At 43.9% G+C, this 17,500-nt stretch overlaps 1 protein-coding gene across 2 annotated transcripts in view; it reads right to left on the reverse strand.

Annotated features, from left to right (window-relative positions):
* Positions 1 to 17,500, reverse strand: part of si:dkey-49n23.1 (semaphorin-3D) — a 69,478-nt gene that overhangs the window by 32,428 nt on the left and 19,550 nt on the right. Inside the window, exon 2 of one of the 2 annotated variants that reach the window (XM_034532426.1) lies at positions 5,093 to 5,266. In XM_034532426.1, the coding sequence (XP_034388317.1) occupies positions 5,093 to 5,213 (121 nt within the window). In that variant the 5' untranslated portion in view covers positions 5,214 to 5,266. The remainder of the gene's footprint in view (positions 1 to 5,092; positions 5,267 to 17,500) is intronic. The other variant, XM_034532427.1, reaches the window with a different exon arrangement.

The raw sequence follows: 17,500 nt of genomic DNA on the forward strand, positions 1-17,500 counted from the left end.
AGGAGAGAGAATGCAGCTTTAACACATGAAGCATAGACTTCTATACAACCAGAGGAGTCTCCCCCTGGTGGTCAGGAGAGAGAATGCAGCTTTAACACATGAAGCATAGGCTTCTATACAACCAGAGGAGTCTCCCCCTGGTGGTCAGTAGAGAGAATGCAACTTTAACACATGAAGCATAGACTTCTATACAACCAGAGGAGTCTCCCCCTGGTGGTCAGTAGAGAGAATGCAGCTTTAACACATGAAGCATAGACTTCTATACAACCAGAGGAGTCGCCCCCTGGTGGTCAGTAGAGAGAATGCAGCTTTAACACATGAACCATAGACTTCTATACAACCAGAGGAGTCACCCCCTGGTGGTCAGTAGAGAGAATACAGCTTTAACACATGAACCATAGACTTCTATACAACCAGAGGAGTCACCCCCTGGTGGTCAGTAGAGAGAATACAGCTTTAACACGTGAAGCATAGACTTCTATACAACCAGAGGAGTCGCCCCCTGGTGGTCAGTAGAGAGAATGCAGCTTTAACACATGAACCATAGACTTCTATACAACCAGAGGAGTCACCCCCTAGTGGTCAGTAGAGAGAATACAGCTTTAACACATGAAGCATAGACTTCTATACAACCAGAGGAGTCGCCCCCCTGGTGGTCAGTAGAGAGAATGCAGCTTTAACACATGAACCATAGACTTCTATACAACCAGAGGAGTCACCCCCTGGTGGTCAGTAGAGAGAATACAGCTTTAACACATGAAGCATAGACTTCTATACAACCAGAGGAGTCGCCCCCTGGTGGTCAGTAGAGAGAATGCAGCTTTAACACATGAACCATAGACTTCTATACAACCAGAGGAGTCGCCCCCTGGTGGTCAGTAGAGAGAATACAGCTTTAACACATGAAGCATAGACTTCTATACAACCAGAGGAGTCGCCCCCTGGTGGTCAGTAGAGAGAATGCAGCTTTAAACATGAAGCATAGACTTCTATACAACCAGAGGAGTCGCCCCCTGGTGGTCAGTAGAGAGAATGCAGCTTTAACACATGAAGCATAGACTTCTATACAACCAGAGGAGTCGCCCCCTGGTGGTCAGTAGAGAGAATGCAGCTTTAACACATGAAGCATAGACTTCTATTCCAGACTTGTGACGTTCCGTGGTTCAGAACCTTTGGTCTAACTGGACGATGAAGGAACCTCAAGCAGAAGGGTTGAAGTCTCTCTACGATCTGTGGCACGTTTATATTCAGGATTATTAAATATGAGAGAAGATACAGTGTCACAAGTTATTTAACATCAAACTTCTGTTAGCGGCCTCTCTGTTTGAGTCACACACACACACACACACACACACACACACACACACACACACACACACACACACACACACACTCCTGTAAAGGCTAACCGAGTGTGTCTCCCTGCAGGATGAGGGCTGGTCTCTCTGGATTCCTGTTCAGGTCAAACACTGGGTCAGCTGTGACGCACACACACACACACACACACACACACACACACTGTCTCCCTCAGTGTGTGTGTGTGTGTGTTCGTTGCCCTGAAGCTCCTGTCTGAGTAGCTGCCTCATAAAATCTTAATAGTGTGTTTAATGTTGATCCTGCAGCTACAAACGCAGCGAGAATCAAGTCTTCATTAACAGAGTTCACTTTACTGCCATTAAAACCACTGAGCTGCTACTGTTAGTAACACACACACACACACACACACACACACACACACACACACACACAGACACACACACACACACACACAGACACAGACACACACACACACACACACACACACAGACACAGACACACACACAGACACACACACAGACAGACACACACACACACACACACACAGACACACACACACACACACACACACACACACACAGACACAGACACACACACACACACAGACACACACACAGACAGACACACACACACACACAGACACACACACACACACACACACACACACACACAGACACAGACACAGACACAGACACACACACAGACACACACACAGACAGACACACACACCACACACACAGACACAAACACACACACAGACACAAAACACACACACACACACACACACACAGACACACACACACACACACACACACACAGACACAGACACACACACAGACACACACACAGACAGACACACAGACAGACACACACACACACACACACACACACAGACACAAACACACACACACACACACACACAGACACACACAAACGCGCACACACACAAACACGCACAAATACACACACACGCGCACGCACACACACACAGACACAGACACACACACAAACACGCACACACACACACACACACACACACACACACACACACACACACACAGACACAGACACACACACAGACACACACACAGACAGACACACACACACACACACAGACACAAACACACACACAGACACAACACACACACACACACACACACACACACAGACACACACACACACACACACACAGACACAGACACACACACAGACACACACACAGACAGACACACAGACAGACACACACACACACACACACACAGACACAAACACACACACACACACAGACACACACAAACGCGCACACACACAAACACGCACAAATACACACACACGCGCACGCACACACACACAGACACACACACAAACACGCACACACACACACACACACACACACACACACACATTGTTCTTCTGGTTGTTTCTTATCGTTCAAACTAAACTTTGTGTGAGGAAATAATCAAAGGAAGCAAATATAAATAATGAAAGTGTGTTTACACTAAAACATCTAATTGTTCTTTGGCTACTTTGTCCTGAAGAATAGTGAAAAAAATAGTGAAATAATCTGCGTGTGATTTTCTTTAATGAAACGACCTTTCGTGACTTCCCGGTTTCGCCCGTCGTGTCGGTGAAGACCACTCCGAAGCCCCTCCCCCTTTCACTCAGACCACAGTCGCTGCTTCACTGACTCCATTCACCCATTCATTCATTCAGTGATTCAGTCATTCATTCAGTGATTCAGTCATTCATTCAGTGATTCAGTCATTCATTCATTCAGTCAGTCATTCAGTCAGTTATTCATTCAGTCATTCATTCAGTCAGTTATTCATTCAGTCATTCATTCAGTCAGTCAGTCATTCATTCAGTCAGTCATTCAGTCAGTGATTCAGTCATTCATTCAGTCAGTCAGTTATTCATTCAGTCAGTTATTCATTCAGTCATTCATTCAGTCAGTTATTCATTCAGTCATTCATTCAGTCAGTCAGTCAGTCATTCATTCAGTCATTCATTCAGTCAGTTATTCATTCAGTCATTCATTCAGTCAGTCAGTCATTCATTCAGTCAGTCATTCAGTCAGTCATTCATTCAGTCAGTCATTCAGTCAGTTATTCATTCAGTCATTCATTCAGTCAGTTATTCATTCAGTCATTCAGTCAGTCAGTCATTCATTCATTCAGTCAGTCATTCAGTCAGTGATTCAGTCATTCATTCAGTCAGTCAGTTATTCATTCAGTCATTCATTCAGTCAGTTATTCATTCAGTCATTCATTCAGTCAGTCAGTCATTCATTCAGTCAGTCATTCAGTCAGTCATTCATTCAGTCAGTCAGTCATTCAGTCAGTTATTCATTCAGTCATTCATTCAGTCAGTTATTCATTCATCCAGTCATTCATTCATCCATTTATTCATTCATTCAGTCAGTCAGTCATTCAGTCAGTCATTCATTCAGTCAGTCATTCAGTCAGTTATTCATTCAGTCATTTATTCATCCATTCATTCATCTATTTATTCATCCATTCAGTCATTCATTCATTTATTCAGTCAGTCATTCATTCATCCATTCAGTCATTCATTCAGTCATTCATTCATCCATTCATTCATTCAGTCATTCAGTCAGTCATTCATTCAGTCAGTCATTCAGTCAGTTATTCATTCATTCATTCATTCATTCAGTCATTCATTCATCCATTCATTCATTCAGTCATTCAGTCAGTCATTCATTCAGTCAGTCATTCAGTCAGTTATTCATTCAGTCATTCATTCAGTCAGTTATTCATTCATCTATTTATTCATCTATTCATTCATTCATTCATCCAGTCACAAACGCCTCACTGGGCGTCAGGCCGTGAAACCGGCCTCCCTGAACTAATTGCTGCTGAATAGGAAACAGTTGCCGGCTCCAGAAGAGTTGCCGGTTGCTGAGCAACCGTGTTTTTAAAGTGAGTGGAAGACGAGTTCCATTTAAGGTGTTTAAACGAGTTAAGTTGAAACGTGTTAAGTTGAAACGTGTTAAGTTGAAACGTGTTAAGTTAAAACGAGTTAAGTTGAAACGAGTTAAGTTGAAACGTGTTAAGTTAAAACGAGTTAAGTTGAAACGAGTTAAGTTGAAACGTGTTAAGTTGAAACGAGTTAAGTTGAAACGAGTTAAGTTGAAACGTGTTAAGTTGAAACGAGTTAAGTTGAAACGAGTTAAGCTGAAACACAAACACTTTAGCTTCGGCAGCACTTCTTTGAATAGAAGAGTTCCTCTCGAGCTGCAGAACGTCTAGATGTTTCAGCACGTCTGCTTCCCACCAAAGCTTCAGCTCATGGAAACCTGGTTTTGGGTTCTTCACCACGAATCTGACCTGAAACAACCTGAAGTCTGGAAATGACGGTTGTCTGCAGGCATTTAATCTAATTAAACATCTTAATTGGCAGCGTGAACCCGTCAACACAGCTTCACCTCCCACGTTGATCATCTGTTCATCTCCCACTTTATCCGCCTCCAGAGGTTAACTGAGACCTCGAGGTTCTCCATTGGTTCTTCTCCTGCATGTCGGAGGACGTCATCATTTCTGTGGGAGAAGACCTCAAACTGGATCCAGACCTCCGAGCTGGGACTGCAGCGGTTAAGGTGGAATGAACCGTTGAGCTTCTTTACCCCGGCTAACGCGGCTAAACCGACTAGCTCACAGCAGCTGGTGCGCTACCAGACCTTTAACCTTTAGGTACTGGGACACGCCCACTTGTTCTGCGTGACTCCGCCCTGTCCTGAGGGCCGGCTTGTTCCTACCTGAGTGGGAGAGCTGCAGCCGGGGCCCGGTTTGCCTCCAGCCGGCGTCACACAGCAGCGGCAGGAGACACAGCAGCAACGTCCGAGGGGGCATCGGCCCGCCGGCTCCCGGCTCCGGCATCTCTGAACCGACGAGAGAAAGATTTTAAAGTTGGAAGGACGTCGACCGGTCAGCTGGAAAGAGAGATGGAGACACATTAGACACTTTACAACCAGAGGAGTCGCCCCCTGGTGGTCAGGAGAGAGAATGCAGCTTTAACACATGAAGCATAGACTTCTATACAACCAGAGGAGTCACCCCCTGGTGGTCAGGAGAGAGAATGCAGCTTTAACACATGAATCATAGACTTCTATACAACCAGAGGAGTCGCCCCCTGGTGGTCAGTAGAGAGAATGCAGCTTTAACACATGAAGCATAGACTTCTATACAACCAGAGGAGTCGCCCCCTGGTGGTCAGGAGAGAGTCGCCCCCTGGTGGTCAGGAGAGAGAATGCAGCTTTAACACATGAAGCATAGACTTCTATACAACCAGAGGAGTCGCCCCCTGGTGGTCAGTAGAGAGAATGCAGCTTTAACACATGAAGCATAGACTTCTATACAACCAGAGAAGTCGCCCCCTGGTGGTCAGGAGAGAGAATGCAGCTTTAACACATGAAGCATAGACTTCTATACAACCAGAGGAGTCGCCCCCTGGTGGTCAGGAGAGAGAATGCAGCTTTAACACATGAAGCATAGACTTCTATACAACCAGAGGAGTCGCCCCCTGGTGGTCAGGAGAGAGAATGCAGCTTTAACACATGAAGCATAGACTTCTATACAACCAGAGGAGTCGCCCCCTGGTGGTCAGGAGAGAGAATGCAGCTTTAACACATGAAGCATAGACTTCTATACAACCAGAGGAGTCGCCCCCTGGTGGTCAGGAGAGAGAATGCAGCTTTAACACATGAAGCATCGACTTCTATACAACCAGAGGAGTCGCCCCCTGGTGGTCAGGAGAGAGAATGCAGCTTTAACACATGAAGCATAGACTTCTATACAACCAGAGGAGTCGCCCCCTTAAAGAGCAACAGACGCTCTTAAGAAGAAATGACTTCACCAGTTAACTCATGGAAACACAGACTAGAGATCTTTTGGCCGCTCCGGCACGATATCTAGAGGTCTGACTTATGAATCATAGATGGCAGCGAGCACAAGTCTGTACACTCAGAGAGTCCACTAGACCATAAATAAAGAGACAGGTTCTCAGAGAACATTTACTTCGTGAGAAAAACAAGAACGTCCCCGTCATGAGTGTGAAACTGTAACTTCCATCATATTAAATAAACACGCATGATAATGATACCAGATTGTTTGTGGAAATCAGACATACAGTCTCAAACAGTTCTAGGAGATGAACAACCTTCACGTCTAAGCCAATCGAATCAAACGTCTTCCTTCTGCAGGACCTCCGTGAGCAGCTCACGAGGGAAACGGGGCCATTCATCATGTTGAGGTCGCTGGACCAGAGTTTAGTTTGATCAAAGAGGAAGTCGCTGCTGACACTCGGCATGTCGGCTGCTTTAACGCACAACAGAGATACCAAGACGGCTTGAGTCTGTTTGAGCTGGTTGTGTGTCTCTTTGTGGTCATTGTGGTCATTGTGTGTCTCTTTGTGGTCATGTTGTGTCTCTTTGTGGTCACGTTGTGTCTCTTTGTGGTCATTGTGTGTCTCTTTGTGGTCATGTTGTGTCTCTTTGTGGTCACGTTGTGTCTCTTTGTGGTCATTGTGTGTCTCTTTGTGGTCATGTTGTGTCTCTTTGTGGTCATGTTGTGTCTCTTTGTAGTCATTGTGTGTCTCTTTGAGGTCATTGTGTGTCTCTTTGTGGTCATGTTGTGTCTCTCCGTGGTCATTTCCTGTCTCTTCGTGGTCATCCAGTCTATTTGTGGTCATTTCCTGTCTCTCCGTGGTCATTTCCTGTCTCTTCGTGGTCATTTCCGGTCTCTTTGTGGTCATTTCCTGTCTCTTCGTGGTCATTTCCTGTCTCTCCGTGGTCATTTCCTGTCTCTCCGTGGTCATTTCCTGTCTCTTCGTGGTCATTTCCTGTCTCTCCGTGGTCATTTCCTGTCTCTTCATGGTCATTTCCTGTCTCTTCGTGGTCATTTCCTGTCTCTCCGTGGTCATTTCCTGTCTCTTCGTGGTCTCTTCGTGGTCATTTCCTGTCTCTCCGTGGTCATTTCCTGTCTCTCCGTGGTCATTTCCTGTCTCTTCGTGGTCATTTCCTGTCTCTCCGTGGTCATTTCCTGTCTCTTCGTGGTCATTTCCTGTCTCTTCGTGGTCACTTCCTGTCTCTTTGTCCTTGGCCTGGACGACGTTGAAGAGCCCTGTTTACCAGTAAGTAACGCCTTGAAGAGATACCCTGAGGAGGGAGGAGGGGAACCGGTTGCCATGGTTATCAGCTTCCTGCTCCACCTGCAGTCTGGACCTCCATCGCGGTTTCAGATCGTATCCGTCCCCGTTGTGTCGTTACGATGCAGACGGAAAGATTTAACATTTAATGAATAACAAGAACGCGGCCGCCCGAAATAGAAAGTCTTTGTGTGGAGCTTCCTCTGTTCGTGGAAATGGACGTTCTGAATTCAAAAGGAGAGGAAACTAGTGCTGCAGGTCAAAGACGCTGCTGAGACACTTCTGACCAATCACAGCCTCCGCCTTCCTCAGAGTCTTCCTCCTTCCTCACAGTCTTCCTCAGAGTCTTCTTCACAGTCTTTCTCACAGTCTTCCTCCTTCCTCACAGTCTTTCTCACAGTCTTCCTCCTTCCTCACAGTCTTTCTCACAGTCTTCCTCCTTCCTCACAGTCTTCCTCACAGTCTTCCTTAGAGTCTTCCTCTCGCCGTGACATCCTTATATCTGGTCTCGGCCGACCCTCTAATCCTCTCCATGGTTTGATCCCTCCTCCCTCCGTCATTCTGATCCCGGCTGTCGTCTTCTCACGTTCACATGAAGTCCGGTTCTCGTCTCTGCTTTCTTAAATCTTAATCTAGTGTCGCCCTCTTTCCTCTGTCGACGTCCCGTTGAACCTCCTTCATCAAACTACCTGGAAGTAAGAGTGGGTTCTAATAACTACTAAACCACCAACAGTCAGGGTTAGACCACTAAACCACCAACAGTCAGGGTTAGACCACTAAACCACCAACAGTTAGGGTTAGACCACTAAACCACCAACAGTCAGGGTTAGACCACTAAACCACCAACAGTTAGGGTTAGACCTCTAAACCACCAACAGTTAGGGTTAGACCACTAAACCACCAACAGTCAGGGTTAGACCACTAAACCACCAACAGTTAGGGTTAAACCACTAAACCACCAACAGTCAGGGTTAGACCACTAAACCACCAACAGTTAGGGTTAGACCACTAAACCACCAACAGTTAGGGTTAGACCACTAAACCACCAACAGTCAGGGTTAGACCTCTAAACCACCAACAGTTAGGGTTAGACCACTAAACCACCAACAGTTAGGGTTAGACCTCTAAACCACCAACAGTTAGGGTTAAACCACTAAACCACCAACAGTCAGGGTTAGACCTCTAAACCACCAACAGTTAGGGTTAAACCACTAAACCACCAACAGTCAGGGTTAGACCTCTAAACCACCAACAGTTAGGGTTAGACCACTAAACCACCAACAGTTAGGGTTAAACCACTAAACCACCAACAGTCAGGGTTAGACCTCTAAACCACCAACAGTTAGGGTTAGACCACTAAACCACCAACAGTTAGGGTTAAACCACTAAACCACCAACAGTTAGGGTTAGACCTCTAAACCACCAACAGTTAGGGTTAGACCACTAAACCACCAACAGTCAGGGTTAGACCACTAAACCACCAACAGTTAGGGTTAAACCACTAAACCACCAACAGTCAGGGTTAGACCACTAAACCACCAACAGTTAGGGTTAGACCACTAAACCACCAACAGTTAGGGTTAGACCACTAAACCACCAACAGTTAGGTCTAGACCACTAAACCACCAACAGTTAGGGTTAAACCACTAAACCACCAACAGTTAGGGTTAGACCTCTAAACCACCAACAGTTAGGGTTAGACCACTAAACCACCAACAGTTAGGGTTAGACCACTAAACCACCAACAGTTAGGGTTAAACCACTAAACCACCAACAGTCAGGGTTAGACCTCTAAACCACCAACAGTTAGGGTTAGACCACTAAACCACCAACAGTTAGGGTTAGACCACTAAACCACCAACAGTTAGGGTTAGACCTCTAAACCACCAACAGTTAGGGTTAAACCACTAAACCACCAACAGTCAGGGTTAGACCTCTAAACCACCAACAGTTAGGGTTAGACCACTAAACCACCAACAGTTAGGGTTAGACCTCTAAACCACCAACAGTTAGGGTTAGACCACTAAACCACCAACAGTTAGGGTTAGACCACTAAACCACCAACAGTTAGGGTTAGACCTCTAAACCACCAACAGTTAGGGTTAGACCACTAAACCACCAACAGTTAGGGTTAGACCACTAAACCACCAACAGTTAGGGTTAGACCACTAAACCACCAACAGTCAGGGTTAGACCTCTAAACCACCAACAGGTTTAGGGGGTCTCAGTCCACCCCTTCTTCCCAGATGAAGAATCCTGATGTCTGGTCCACTGATTTCCCTCCAGAGCAATGATGTTCATATTTGTGATTTTTAATGAAATGTCACCTTTTGGATGGATTGATAATAAATCGGTTACAGATTTAAAGCCAACGTTCCAGTTATTTAATATCTGGAAAAACAATTCCTTTCTTTCAATGAACAGGAAATGACTCATCTGGCAAAACGGAGGATTTAGCTCTTGGAATGTCAACGTTTATTATCAAGTTATTTATAACTGGTGACAAGAAGACAAGAGACTCGACAGGTGATCCAGATTCATGGAAATGCTGTGAACCTGCACACATAAGGCCCGAGACCCCCTCGAGGCCCCCGAGGCCCCTCGAGGCCCCCGAGGCCCCTCGAGGCCCCCGGGACCCGGCTGCTTGACCTCTGGGTGACCCTGTGAGGGAGCAGAGCACCGCCGCCTCGTTTGAAGGTCACGGAGCAGCAGGAGGAGCAGAAGTGAAACGTATCGCTCGGATGAACACATTAAACCTCCGTCACGGACAGCGAGGAGAACCCATCAGATCCTCCCCGCCGACATCTGGACCACATCAGCTCATTCAACTTAGAAAGTAACCCTGCCATGAAAACATGGTCTTTTATTTCTTCTTGTGCACAAGCATCCCATAATGATCAAGTAACGTGATGATTCTAGGAAGAAGGAAACGTCCTCTTATGTGTGTTCCTCGGCGTGTCCACTAGCTAGAGTCAGCAGCCGGTGAACTGAACATGAAACTAATCGATCCATTTATATCAACAATCATTCAGAAATAAACTTCAATGGAAGCTTGTTTTGTGTCTCTTTGAGGTTGTTTTGTATGTTTTTAGTTGTTTTGTGTCTTTTTGAGGTTGTTTTGTATGTTTGTTTTGTATGTTTGTAGTTGTTTTGTGTCTCTTTGAGGTTGTTTTGTATGTTTTTAGTTGTTTTGTGTCTCTTTGAGGTTGTTTTGTATGTTTGTTTTGTATGTTTGTAGTTGTTTTGTGTCTCTTTGAGGTTGTTTTGTATGTTTTTAGTTGTTTTGTGTCTTTTTGAGGTTGTTTTGTATGTTTGTTTTGTATGTTTGTAGTTGTTTTGTGTCTCTTTGAGGTCGTTTTGTATGTTTTTAGTTGTTTTGTGTCTCTTTGAGGTTGTTTTGTACGTTTGTTTTGTATGTTTGTAGTTGTTTTGTGTCTCTTTGAGGTCGTTTTGTATGTTTTTAGTTGTTGTTTTGTGTCTCTTTGAGGTTGTTTTGTACGTTTGTTTTGTATGTTTGTAGTTGTTGTTTTGTGTCTCTTTGAGGTCGTTTTGTATGTTTTTAGTTGTGCTTGTTCATCACGTGAAACACGCAATCAGCTGTGACAGATGTTGTAAATGTTCAGACCTACTTTCTCAGGAGGAGGGATACACGCTTTGTGACAACCCGTGAGAGCAGCGAGGAGGATGGAACTGATTAAAGATCGACAGTAAATCTAAAACATTTCTTCTTTCACGTAACTGTTTCTGATTTCGTTTCTGGAGGATTTCCCCGACGTCACGACGTGTCGAGAGGAACGCGCTCACAACGTCAGCCAAAGAACACAAATAATACATAAATAATAAACAACTAACTGGCTTTAATATGTTATATTTACTTCATTTCTCCGATTGAACACCATAATGACTTTCAGGCTCTTTCTTGAAGGATTCTTGATTCAGACTCAAACACATAAAAAGTTCACTTGGATGGAATTCACCGCGGCGAGAGGAGAAATACTTCCTGAAATGTGTTGTGGAACCGGCCGTCTGCGGGTGGATTAAAACGTCATAAAACACACATTATGTCTAGAGCACCCAGAAGTCACTGGCTAACAACTTAGAGATGCTGATTCCCATCGTGGGTACCGAGGCCCAGAGGCCCAGTTTAACCTCTTGTGGTCGTTTTGTGTGTCTGTGGTTGTTTTGTGTGTCTGTGGTTGTTTTGTGCGTCCCTTACATCTCTTCTTACATCTGTCTATGAGGCTGTTGAAATCAAAGATGTAACAAACACGATGGATCATTATTTGGTTTAGATTCTAATCTTTCTCGTAATCTGGACTCGGTTTCATCCTCGTTTCCTCCTGTGTCTCTTTGAGGTTGTTTTGTATGTTTTTAGTTGTTTTGTGTCTCTTTGAGGTTGTTTTGTATGTTTTTAGTTGTTGTTTTGTGTCTCTTTGTGGTCGTTTTGTATGTTTGTTTTGTATGTTTGTAGTTGTTTTGTGTCTCTTTGAGGTTGTTTTGTATGTTTGTAGTTGTTTTGTGTCTCTTTGAGGTTGTTTTGTATGTTTTTAGTTGTTTTGTGTCTCTTTGAGGTTGTTTTGTATGTTTTTAGTTGTTGTTTTGTGTCTCTTTGTGGTCGTTTTGTATGTTTGTTTTCAATGTTTGTAGTTGTTTTGTGTCTCTTTGAGGTTGTTTTGTATGTTTTTAGTTGTTGTTTTGTGTCTCTTTGAGGTTGTTTTGTACGTTTGTTTTGTATGTTTGTAGTTGTTTTGTGTCTCTTTGAGGTCGTTTTGTATGTTTTTAGTTGTTGTTTTGTGTCTCTTTGAGGTTGTTTTGTATGTTTGTAGTTGTTTTGTGTCTCTTTGAGGTTGTTTTGTATGTTTGTAGTTGTTTTGTGTCTCTTTGAGGTTGTTTTGTATGTTTTTAGTTGTTTTGTGTCTCTTTGAGGTTGTTTTGTATGTTTTTAGTTGTTGTTTTGTGTCTCTTTGTGGTCGTTTTGTATGTTTGTTTTGTATGTTTGTAGTTGTTTTGTGTCTCTTTGAGGTTGTTTTGTATGTTTTTAGTTGTTGTTTTGTGTCTCTTTGAGGTTGTTTTTGTACGTTTGTTTTGTATGTTTGTAGTTGTTTTGTGTCTCTTTGAGGTCGTTTTGTATGTTTTTAGTTGTTGTTTTGTGTCTCTTTGAGGTCGTTTTGTATGTTTTTAGTTGTTGTTTTGTGTCTCTTTGAGGTTGTTTTGTACGTTTGTTTTGTATGTTTGTAGTTGTTGTTTTGTGTCTCTTTGAGGTCGTTTTGTATGTTTTTAGTTGTTGTTTTGTGTCTCTTTGAGGTCGTTTTGTATGTTTTTAGTTGTTGTTTTGTGTCTCTTTGAGGTTGTTTTGTACGTTTGTTTTGTATGTTTGTAGTTGTTGTTTTGTGTCTCTTTGAGGTCGTTTTGTATGTTTTTAGTTGTTGTTTTGTGTCTCTTTGAGGTTGTTTTGTACGTTTGTTTTGTATGTTTGTAGTTGTTGTTTTGTGTCTCTTTGAGGTCGTTTTGTATGTTTTTAGTTGTTGTTTTGTGTCTCTTTGAGGTCGTTTTGTATGTTTTTAGTTGTTGTTTTGTGTCTCTTTGAGGTTGTTTTGTACGTTTGTTTTGTATGTTTGTAGTTGTTGTTTTGTGTCTCTTTGAGGTCGTTTTGTATGTTTGTAGTTGTTGTTTTGTGTCTCTTTGAGGTTGTTTTGTATGTTTTTAGTTGTTTTGTGTCTTTTTGAGGTTGTTTTGTATGTTTGTTTTGTATGTTTGTAGTTGTTTTGTGTCTCTTTGAGGTTGTTTTGTATGTTTTTAGTTGTTTTGTGTCTCTTTGAGGTTGTTTTGTATGTTTGTTTTGTATGTTTGTAGTTGTTTTGTGTCTCTTTGAGGTTGTTTTGTATGTTTGTTTTGTATGTTTGTAGTTGTTTTGTGTCTCTTTGAGGTCGTTTTGTATGTTTGTAGTTGTTTTGTGTCTCTTTGTGGTCGTTTTGTATGTTTGTTTTCAATGTTTGTAGTTGTTTTGTGTCTCTTTGAGGTCGTTTTGTATGTTTTTAGTTGTTTTGTGTCTCTTTGAGGTTGTTTTGTACGTTTGTTTTGTATGTTTGTAGTTGTTTTGTGTCTCTTTGAGGTCGTTTTGTATGTTTTTAGTTGTTGTTTTGTGTCTCTTTGAGGTTGTTTTGTACGTTTGTTTTGTATGTTTGTAGTTGTTGTTTTGTGTCTCTTTGAGGTCGTTTTGTATGTTTTTAGTTGTGCTTGTTCATCACGTGAAACACGCAATCAGCTGTGACAGATGTTGTAAATGTTCAGACCTACTTTCTCAGGAGGAGGGATACACGCTTTGTGACAACCCGTGAGAGCAGCGAGGAGGATGGAACTGATTAAAGATCGACAGTAAATCTAAAACATTTCTTCTTTCACGTAACTGTTTCTGATTTCGTTTCTGGAGGATTTCCCCGACGTCACGACGTGTCGAGAGGAACGCGCTCACAACGTCAGCCAAAGAACACAAATAATACATAAATAATAAACAACTAACTGGCTTTAATATGTTATATTTACTTCATTTCTCCGATTGAACACCATAATGACTTTCAGGCTCTTTCTTGAAGGATTCTTGATTCAGACTCAAACACATAAAAAGTTCACTTGGATGGAATTCACCGCGGCGAGAGGAGAAATACTTCCTGAAATGTGTTGTGGAACCGGCCGTCTGCGGGTGGATTAAAACGTCATAAAACACACATTATGTCTAGAGCACCCAGAAGTCACTGGCTAACAACTTAGAGATGCTGATTCCCATCGTGGGTACCGAGGCCCAGAGGCCCAGTTTAACCTCTTGTGGTCGTTTTGTGTGTCTGTGGTTGTTTTGTGTGTCTGTGGTTGTTTTGTGCGTCCCTTACATCTCTTCTTACATCTGTCTATGAGGCTGTTGAAATCAAAGATGTAACAAACACGATTATTTGGTTTAGATTCTAATCTTTCTCGTAATCTGGACTCGGTTTCATCCTCGTTTCCTCCTGAAGTGACAGAAGCTGAAGACAGGAAACAAAACAACATTCTTCAACCCCGGACCGGAGTGATGATGAAATATTACAACGTTTTCTCCTGGAAGCATTTGAACAAAGAGAGACTTGTTTGTACAAGAAGGTGGAATGAACAACGATGTCTTTTTTGGACATAGATAAACAATAATAAACCACAACCAAAGACAGAAACTAAAGTCCCCGTTTCGTATGATCTTTATTATTTTGGTCTAACCCCAACACCAACCTCTCGCTGTGCTACAACCGAAACAATCCGGCTTCATTATTCCACAGTTCATGAACACGGATGGAAAAAGAACAACGAGGTGAAGGAACGCTTTCCTTTTCAGATGAAAAGAGACGAGTCCACGTCTGGTTCAACGAGAGTCAAGACAAACAACCGGCGTCGTGGGAACCGAGCTGCGCTGGACGAGGCGTTCTGGGAAGAGGAAGGCGTCTTCCTCACCTCTCCGTGATCGTGGCCTCTGCCTCTATCTGACCGAGGCCTCGAGGAAATATCCGCTCTGCGTCTCGGGGGGATTCTGGGAAGAGGAAGAAAGGGATGATGTCATCCTCTTCCAGATGGCAGCGTCAGGAAAGAGAAGGATAGGAAACGGGCCCCTGGATTCTTACGCAACTCCCTCATCCTTCGAGCGAGTTGCTTTGTTCGGGCGCGTTGTCGGAGAGAAAAGACGCGTTGCTGGTTTTCATCTTTCAGACGGACGTTTGGTCAATTTGAGGAAGTCGAGGCCAACAAGCACACCGTTATTTATATTACCGTTATTTATGTTACCGTTATTTATGTTACCGTTATTTATGTTACCGTTATTTATGTTACAGTTATTTATGTTACAGTTATTTACGTAGAAATCTTCAGACTTTAAAACTACGACGTCCAGTCGCGGTGTAACGGAGATCTCTGGTCTCTGATCATGTGACATCGTAAACAACCAATCAGTGTTTAGACCAACAGGAGGAGAGCTAGTAACGTTAGCTAGTAAGTTACCAGACTGTTACTGCAGATCTGCTCTCATAATAAATGTTTTACTGTGTTTGACTCAATGGAATGAAAAGGGAGGAATTCTGTGTTTTATGTTTTAAGTATATTTTGTCTCAATGCATAAACGGTATGCGTGTTACGTACAAAAATAGACCCAACTATCCCAAACTATCCTCTCTCTTTATCTCGAGTCCTGCCACAGGTGCTCCACGAACACTTATCTTTATTCTTTTTACACGTTCTTTTCCTCGACACCACGATGAAGCTTTGTGTTCGTTTCCTGGAAGCGGCCTCGGGGGAAACTGCTGCTTATTGTCCGAGCGAGGGAACGAGCTCATTAGTCTGCACACGCAGCGCGAGGGTGTGTTTCTGCCTCCGGGCGGCTGATGGTTTGGGGAAGGGTGGGGTATAAAGAGGCGACCAGCGGGAACCTGAGGTCTGTTATTTTGTGTGTTAGGATGTAAAATAAAAAACCTCCCGGCAACCTGCTGCTACCCATTTAAAATATGAGTCATTATTGTATGAGACGGTTATTTTGATGCGGTTATAATTACTGGTTAAACTGGGCCTCACATGAGTCATCTGGTGGTCACCTTGTTTAGAAATTGGAGTAGAATGGTGGACACCCGCCTGCTGGTCGGCTCAGTGTGGCATGAAAGCATGGTGGAATTAGCAAGCGGGCTAACTAGCCAACTAGCTAATTTCATGGTACTTAAATGTTACACTGGTTACAGATGTGAACCAAACAAAGCTGCCACACATGGCAACAAAGTTGTTGTGATATCAAGTTTAGTTTAGTTCATATGGAAGCTAACCCGCTACAACGTTGCTGCATAGCTACAACACGTCGCTAAACACGTCGCTACAACACATCGCTACAACACGTCGCTAAACACGTCGCTACAACACATCGCTACAACACGTCGCTACAACACGTCGCTACACACGTCGCTAAACACGTCGCTAAACACGTCGCTAAACACGTCGCTACAACACGTCGCTACAACACGTCGCTACAACACGTCGCTACACACGTCGCTAAACACGTCGCTAAACACGTCGCTAAACACGTCGCTACAACACATCGCTACAACACGTCGCTACAACACGTCGCTAAACACGTCGCTAAACACGTCGCTAAACACGTCGCTAAACACGTCGCTACAACACGTCGCTACAACACGTCGCTACAACACGTCGCTAAACACGTCGCTAAACACGTCGCTAAACACGTCGCTACAACACATCGCTACAACACGTCGCTACAACACGTCGCTAAACACGTCGCTACAACACATCGCTACAACACGTCGCTAAACACGTCGCTAAACACGTCGCTAAACACGTCGCTAAACACGTCGCTAAACACGTCGCTAAACACGTCGCTAAACACGTCGCTACAACACGTCGCTAAACACGTCGCTACAACACGTCGCTAAACACGTCGCTAAACACGTCGCTAAACACGTCGCTAAACACGTCGCTAAACACGTCGCTAAACACGTCGCTAAACACGTCGCTACAACACGTCGCTACAACACGTCGAAAACCACAACTGTCAACCTTAAGGTGGCGCTAGAGCAAGAAGTTAAAATCCATCCACTCGGGACCAAGACGGGAAGACTTTGACCTGCTGGTGGCGTTAAAAAACGTCTTTAATACAAACACACACACTCAGCCACCCACTGATCCCATTCACACACACACACACAAACACACACACACACTCAGCCACCCACCGATCCCATTCACACACACACACACAGAGGCCTTTAGATTGACAGAAAGTAGTCCCCCCTCATTAGGCGTCTTAGCGAGCAGTGAGAGGAGCGTCCATTCACTGGGTGTGATGGGAACACTGGGACCAGCCGAGCAAAAAAACAACCCGGCGACGGGGAGACAAAAGGAGAGAAAAGAGCTCTCGCTCTCCTGGGTTCTTCATCCTCATCCTCATCCTCATCCTCTTGTCCCGTTTTTAAGAAAAGACGCTTTAAGGCCAGCGGCACGAAAAGAA

Source organism: Cyclopterus lumpus, chromosome 5 (assembly GCF_009769545.1).
Source record: "Cyclopterus lumpus isolate fCycLum1 chromosome 5, fCycLum1.pri, whole genome shotgun sequence".
In the NCBI taxonomy this organism is placed as follows: domain Eukaryota; kingdom Metazoa; phylum Chordata; class Actinopteri; order Perciformes; family Cyclopteridae; genus Cyclopterus; species Cyclopterus lumpus.